Source organism: Poromitra crassiceps (assembly GCF_964638095.1).
Source record: "Poromitra crassiceps genome assembly, chromosome: 29".
Classification (NCBI taxonomy): Eukaryota; Metazoa; Chordata; class Actinopteri; order Beryciformes; family Melamphaidae; genus Poromitra; species Poromitra crassiceps.
Genome location: NC_139641.1, coordinates 15,517,925 through 15,525,613, shown reverse-complemented (window position 1 = coordinate 15,525,613; position 7,689 = coordinate 15,517,925). Strand labels below are relative to the sequence as shown.

The window sequence follows — 7,689 nt, the reverse complement described above, 5'->3', positions numbered from 1 at the left end:
AAGGAGTGAGAAGAAGTATAACTTATTAACTCCCACCCCTTTTCCACAATACTACATTATTATATTTATACTTGTATAACAACACATACTATAGAAATATCCACATATATATACATGTATATGTACATACATACACACATACACATACATACATACATAAAACACTAGTCATATAGTAATACATAACAATGATGTATATATATGACAATACTTGTTGTCATATATACACTATGCCATACATAGTATTCAATAACGTAACTATATAGTTATCTTTTTTTATGTAGTTATTCATACATACAATTATAAATGAAAACATCTGGGATCTAAACTCTCTTTGGCATCAACCATAAACCACAGACACCCAAAGTCATGATTCAATCGTATATACTGTACTGTACATTGAAGCCAGTGTTCTGGGGAAATGGAACACATGTTTTCCAAGGTGTCACTGTTTGAGGTGTACCCCCCTGGCGATAGACGACCTTGAGAAAGAGCAGATAAGAGGACTAAAATACATGGAAAAGAGAGGCTGAGGACACACCAGTCTCGCCAACCAGACAGACCGAAAGCATGAAGTATTTCCTTCTTGTGGCACTCTTTGGATGGGCAGGTATGATAATAACTTGATTCATAAGCATTAATTAAGTCTGATGATGCATAACAGCATATCTAATGTGCAGTGTTTGGGGTAACTCATTACAAAAGTAACATATTACATGTAATATATTACTTTTAGCAGTAGCTCACTTATTACTTATAGGATTTCAGTAATATTACACCAGTTACTTTGTCAAGTTACAAATTGAGTGTTTATTAAATCAAAGCACATATTTAAAAAAGATACAATCATGTCCTAATCAAACTGTGTTTTTATGCAAATAACCACTATAGATGACAATAACAAAGGAAAAGAATAACGTTTCGAATGTTGGATTGTTTACACTGACTTCAAGGCAGTTGACATTATTTTTCAGGATGGTTCCGGGGCAGCGATGTCATTCTGCTGCTGCTGTTGTTTTGGTGAAAGTAATGCAAAAGTAGTGTAATAAGTAACAAGTTACTCTACACAGACAGTAATATTGTAAAGTAACATATTACTTTCAAATGAAAGTAACTAGTAGTATATTACATTTTGAAAGTAACTTGCCCAACACTGCTAATGTGTGTCACAGACTCGCATGTAGCTATGTCTAACCTGATGCCAACCAACGGCGTTGGAAGCACGGTGCGGTGGGCGCTGCAGCACCCCCTGGTGGCAAGAGATGTAAAAAAAAAAAAAAAAAAAAATTTTTTTTTTTTTTTTTTTTTTTTACAGTGCACCTGAACGCAACATGCAAAATACCCGCTGAATAAGTGTCCAAATGTTCATGTAATTCTGGCCAATACTCCACTTCTGTTATAACATTTCAGTCTGGAAGATATAATCTTTATGACTACCTTAAAAGGCTAAATGAATAGCTTAGAAAATGAATAGCACCGGGGGCCCATGGTACTATTAATCCGGCCCTGGATATATCGGAGGAATAGCAGGTAGGCTATCACTGTCCCTGAGTCCTGAGGGTAAATTGAGTAATGCTGCAGAGAAGAGGAGAAGACACTGAATAATGACATCACAACAGTATAATCCTAATGTTAATTTAAAATTTAATATTCCTCTAAATATGGCTAAAAGTCCAAAAAGGGTGGGAGAGAGAATGAGGATTCCAACACAGCAGTGGGAGCAAGTGGTGACATGGAGGTGAGTGAGAAAAGGTGACTGAATAATGACACAACAGTCTAATCTTAATATTAATATTCCTCTAATCTGGCGACAAAGTGGCCAAATTTTTTGGCGCCCTGTGGGCGCCGTCAGCCGTCCCCCCCAATGTTGAATCGGTGACAGCACCCCCTACCTAAAAGTACTTCCAACGCCACTGATGCCAACGATACAGCATGGCATCGTCTGTTTGTTTTTTTGTCTGTTCCTTATTTTGACTTTTTTAATTCAACAAACCCCAGTTGCCCTGGAGGAAGATGGCAAGATTGTCGGAGGGTATGAGTGCCCGAAGCACTCTGTGCCCTACCAAGTGTCCCTCTTCGATGGGTACAACTTCTGTGGAGGTACTCTTCTGTCTAGTGAGTGGGTGCTGTCTGCTGCGCACTGCAGATCAAAGTAAGGAACATTTCGTCACTAACCACAGCTTAATAGCATGTTTGTAACAGTTTTGAGTTTCGCCGGTGTTTAAAACGGATGGATTTTGAAAACCTCGTTGACTCTGTAATTCATGACTTGATGATTTCTTTGGGTGGGAAAGTGGTATTTCGCGGTCAGGGCCCCCAAGCTCTGGAATGCACTTCCCGCAGATATCTGACTATCAACATCAGTGTCCATATTTAAAAAAAAGTTAAAAACACACCTCTATAAGATGGCATTCCCGTAATCTGCACCTCTATCAAACTCTCCAATTTCTGTATAAATACGTTTGTTTTTGCTTTTATCTGGTAACAGTTTCTAACAGATTAGAAATAGCCTGTGGTTATTTAATTTAATTTTTATTTTTCAATATTTGTACTATTGCTTGTTTCTATTGCCTTGTTAAGCACTTTGTAACATTTGTTTTGAAAAGTGCTATAAAAATAAAGATTATTATTATTTATTTTTTATTTAGCCTTTATTTAAACAGGTAAAATCACATTGAGACAGAGGTCTCATTTACAAGTGCGACCTGTTCATACAGCAGCTCATACAACAAGTTACACATGTAAAGACAGCAACAGTACAATCAACCGTCAAACCATAATAATCGTGCATTCCTTTATAACTGGGGACTGGTAATCTTACGACTTCAAAGGTCATGAGCTGGGCGGTGACGTCATCAGAGCTGGTATTTCCCATTCCAAACTCGTAGGAGTCTCAGCAGCCCCAACCTCAAAAATCCAAGATGGCTGCGCCGCGCAACAACAGTAGTAGTAATTGTAGTAATATTGTTTAGCACTTCTGTTTTGTTTGTGTCTCATTAAATCAGCTGTACACACAGCACTGCCTAACTTCTATCTGTGTGGACATGAGGCTGCAGTGTTTGTATGCGCAAAATGCCGCGAAATGCCATGTTGTCAATTGTTATTGCTAACAATGGCTAACAATGGCTAGCCTGGCTAGCGACTGGATCTGACCAATCAACAGTGAACTTCCCAGCTCAAGTTTTTTGCAAATGGAACGCTAACAAAACGGATGTGATGTCATTTAGCCTCCACATTCCAGTTATTTTGCGATAAAGGAACGCACGATAAGTTAAAAAACAACATAAAACATAAAGTGCTGAAGAGGGGGGGGGGGGGGGGGTAGAGACAAAAATTTAGAGGGGGGTACGGTGGTGCAGTGGTAAGCGCTGTCGCCTCACAGCTCGAAGGTCCTGGGTTCGATTCCCACCTGGGACGCTGTGAGCGCTGAAGGAGTGCGTGCCCGTCCGCATGCCCACCGCCCAGGTGGGGTCGTCAAAAGGGCCTTTCTGTGTGGAGTTTGCATGTTCTCCCCGTGCCTCCCAGGGGTTTCCTTCATATAGGAACCCCCTTCACCAAAACATGCAATATCCTGGTTGCTGATGTGGTTCCTCCTCTGGTCGTTAAGGGCGCCTGTTCGGAGGGAGGGGAACTGGTTGGAATAGCGTGAACCTCCCACGTGCTATGTCCTACCGGTGAAGCTTCCCCTGTCAGGTGAAAAGAAGCGGCTGGCTAACTGCCCATGTCTCGGAGGAAGCATGGAGCCAGTTTTCGGCTCTCCCCAGATCGGCAGAGGGTGGAGCAGCAACCAGGATAAATAAATAAATTAGCACTAATGGGGGATAAAAATTGAATAAAAATCGGGGGGAAAAAAGAAGAAAAAAAAAAGAAAGACAAAAATTTAGCCTTGAGAGCAGGAGCAGATCAAGGAACCTCTCTCCAAATTACTCAACAATAATTTAAAACTTGCCAGGGGGATCAAACTGGACAGCTTCAGACTCTGCTGTAGTGTGTTCCAGGTGGAGGGGGATCAGACTGGACAGCTTCAGACTCTGCTGTAGCGTGTTCCAGGTGGAGGGGGATCAGACTGGACAGCTTCAGACTCTGCTGTAGCGTGTTCCAGGTGGAGGGGGATCAGACTGGACAGCTTCAGACTCTGCTGTAGCGTGTTCCAGGTGGAGGGGGATCAGACTGGACAGCTTCAGACTCTGCTGTAGCGTGTTCCAGGTGGAGGGGGATCAGACTGGACAGCTTCAGACTCTGTTGTAGCGTGTTCCAGGTGGAGGGGGATCAGACTGGACAGCTTCAGACTCTGTTGTAGCGTGTTCCAGGTGGAGGGGGATCAGACTGGACAGCTTCAGACTCTGCTGTAGTGTGTTCCAGGTGGAGGGGGATCAGACTGGACAGCTTCAGACTCTGCTGTAGTGTGTTCCAGGTGGAGGGGGATCAAACTGGACAGCTTCAGACTCTGTTGTAGCGTGTTCCAGGTGGAGGGGGATCAGACTGGACAGCTTCAGACTCTGCTGTAGTGTGTTCCAGGTGGAGGGGGATCAGACTGGACAGCTTCAGACTCTGCTGTAGTGTGTTCCAGGTGGAGGAGGATCAGACTGGACAGCTTCAGACTCTGCTGTAGCGTGTTCCAGGTGGAGGGGGATCAGACTGGACAGCTTCAGACTCTGCTGTAGCGTGTTCCAGGTGGAGGGGGATCAAACTGGACAGCTTCAGACTCTGTTGTAGCGTGTTCCAGGTGGAGGGGGATCAGACTGGACAGCTTCAGACTCTGCTGTAGCGTGTTCCAGGTGGAGGGGGATCAAACTGGACAGCTTCAGACTCTGTTGTAGCGTGTTCCAGGTGGAGGGGGATCAGACTGGACAGCTTCAGACTCTGCTGTAGTGTGTTCCAGGTGGAGGGGGATCAGACTGGACAGCTTCAGACTCTGCTGTAGCGTGTTCCAGGTGGAGGGGGATCAGACTGGACAGCTTCAGACTCTGCTGTAGTGTGTTCCAGGTGGAGGAGGATCAGACTGGACAGCTTCAGACTCTGCTGTAGCGTGTTCCAGGTGGAGGGGGATCAGACTGGACAGCTTCAGACTCTGCTGTAGTGTGTTCCAGGTGGAGGGGGATCAGACTGGACAGCTTCAGACTCTGCTGTAGCGTGTTCCAGGTGGAGGGGGATCAGACTGGACAGCTTCAGACTCTGCTGTAGTGTGTTCCAGGTGGAGGGGGATCAGACTGGACAGCTTCAGACTCTGCTGTAGCGTGTTCCAGGTGGAGGGGGATCAGACTGGACAGCTTCAGACTCTGCTGTAGCGTGTTCCAGGTGGAGGGGGATCAAACTAGACAGCTTCAGACTCTGCTGTAGTGTGTTCCAGGTGGAGGGGGATCAAACTGGACAGCTTCAGACTCTGCTGTAGTGTGTTCCAGGTGGAGGAGGATCAGACTGGACAGCTTCAGACTCTGCTGTAGCGTGTTCCAGGTGGAGGGGGATCAAACTGGACAGCTTCAGACTCTGCTGTAGTGTGTTCCAGGTGGAGGGGGATCAGACTGGACAGCTTCAGACTCTGCTGTAGCGTGTTCCAGGTGGTGGAGGATCAGACTGGACAGCTTCAGACTCTGCTGTAGCGTGTTCCAGGTGGAGGGGGATCAGACTGGACAGCTTCAGACTCTGCTGTAGCGTGTTCCAGGTGGAAGGGGATCAGACTGGACAGCTTCAGACTCTGCTGTAGTGTGTTCCAGGTGGAGGGAGATCAAACAGCTTCAGACTCTGCTGTAGTGTGTTCCAGGTGGAGGGGGATCAGACTGGACAGCTTCAGACTCTGCTGTAGCGTGTTCCAGGTGGAGGGGGATCAGACTGGACAGCTTCAGACTCTGCTGTAGCGTGTTCCAGGTGGAGGGGGATCAGACTGGACAGCTTCAGACTCTGCTGTAGCGTGTTCCAGGTGGAGGGGGATCAGACTGGACAGCTTCAGACCCTGCTGTAGCGTGTTCCAGGTGGAGGGGGATCAGACTGGACAGCTTCAGACTCTGCTGTAGCGTGTTCCAGGTGGAGGGGGCAGAGTAAGAGAATGCCTTTTTTCCACGCTCAGTATGAACTGAGGGGATGGAACAGGTGATGAGGTTTTGAATGCGTAAGCTGTAGTTGGGACTGTTTTTGCGGAGTAGATAGACCGATAAGTAAGTGGGGAAACAGACCAAAAGGATGGATTTAGGAAGCTTCTCAGATCATAATGGGGCTCCATGATGGCTTGAACCCCTGCAGGTCAAATGTAGAAGTGCGGCTGGGAGAGCATGACATCTGGGAGGCCGAGGGGACCGAGCAGCACATCATGTCCGCCGAGTTCATCCGCCACCCCGAGTACAACTCCCGCACGCAGGACAGCGACATCATGCTGATCAAGCTGAGCCGGCCGGCCGTGCTGAACGGCTACGTGCGCCCCGCCAGCCTCCCCACAACGTGCGGTCGTGACGGCGCCATGTGCCAGATCTCCGGATGGGGGAGCCTTCGTCCCAGCAACGAGGGCTGTGAGTTAACGCAGTGAAATAGAAAAAGTCTCGAAAGAGGGACTATACCCTGCCTGCTTGAGAATATTTCAAAAAGGTCAAGAGTAGAGCCCGCCTGATACTGGATTTTGGAGGCCGATGCCGATAACGATATTAGGAAGTAAAAAAAATCCGATATCGATATATCGGCCGATATTATATATTATATAATATATAATATATAATATATAATATCGGCCGATATATCGATATATCGATATTATTGTATAATATATAATATATAATATATAATATCGGCCGATATATCGATATCAGAATTTTTTTACTTCCTAATCGTTATCGGCATCGGCCTCCAAAATTAATATTATTATATATTATATATTATATTATATATTATATATTATATATTTTTTGCAGCTACGAGCAACTTTTTCGATTGTTATTAAACAGTATAATTACAATATTGATGCATCACATCTTACCTATAATAGTAGCTGAGACCAACGCAGAGTAGTCTCGCTTGAGCCCCGAGTGAATCGGCCAGTGTTAGTCTGTCTGTGGCCAGGGAAGATCAGGAAGTGAAATTAATGGTTTGCAGCAGCCACTTCGGCCATAACCACAAAATAACTTCCAAAAAACCTGTTAGAATATAACGAGAGATGTTCGCGAGAGTATGCGTGGCGTTCACATTGTTATGCTATGTTGCTAGGCAGCGCGAACGGGGTAGGCAGGCAGCTGCGTTTCACTTCCGGGTTTCACTTCCGCGTTTCACTTCCGGGTTTAGCCGGTCCGGCGGTAAGAGAGAGAGAGAGAGAGCCCCCTGTTGACGCGAGTTTAGACAGACACAGACTTAATAATCATCTAAGGGAGCAATCTCCAATTCACACGGCTTTGGTCTCAGCTACTATTATAGGTAAGATGTGATGCATCAATATTGTAATTATACTGTTTAATAACAATCGAAAAAGTTGCTCGTAGCTGCTTTAAGCAATATAGCATGCGGCCTCGTGGGATAACTGCTGAGCAGCGGGATATATGCCACAACACACGCAGCTCGAGTGCTATATTGCTTTTATAAAACGGTTTCCAAGTATGATAATATAATAATAATAGTAATACTATAAGTCCGACTGCCATGGCATTCTGGTAGAGTCAGTTGAAACACTACTGTAAGGCGGGACCGCAAGAACGTGTGGGTGATTTGATTGGA

The 7,689-nt window shown here is 45.4% G+C and overlaps 1 protein-coding gene across 1 annotated transcript in view; it reads left to right on the top strand.

Moving 5' to 3' along the window:
- Window positions 1–570: 570 nt before the first annotated feature.
- The window catches only part of LOC310799914 (trypsin-3-like), a gene marked incomplete at both ends in the record, with an annotated part of 9,427 nt that continues 2,308 nt past the window's right edge, over window positions 571–7,689 (top strand). The window contains 3 exons of the mRNA XM_083662523.1: window positions 571–610; window positions 1,999–2,152; window positions 6,238–6,500. Of these exons, the coding sequence (XP_083518649.1) occupies window positions 571–610; window positions 1,999–2,152; window positions 6,238–6,500 (457 nt within the window). The remainder of the gene's footprint in view (window positions 611–1,998; window positions 2,153–6,237; window positions 6,501–7,689) is intronic.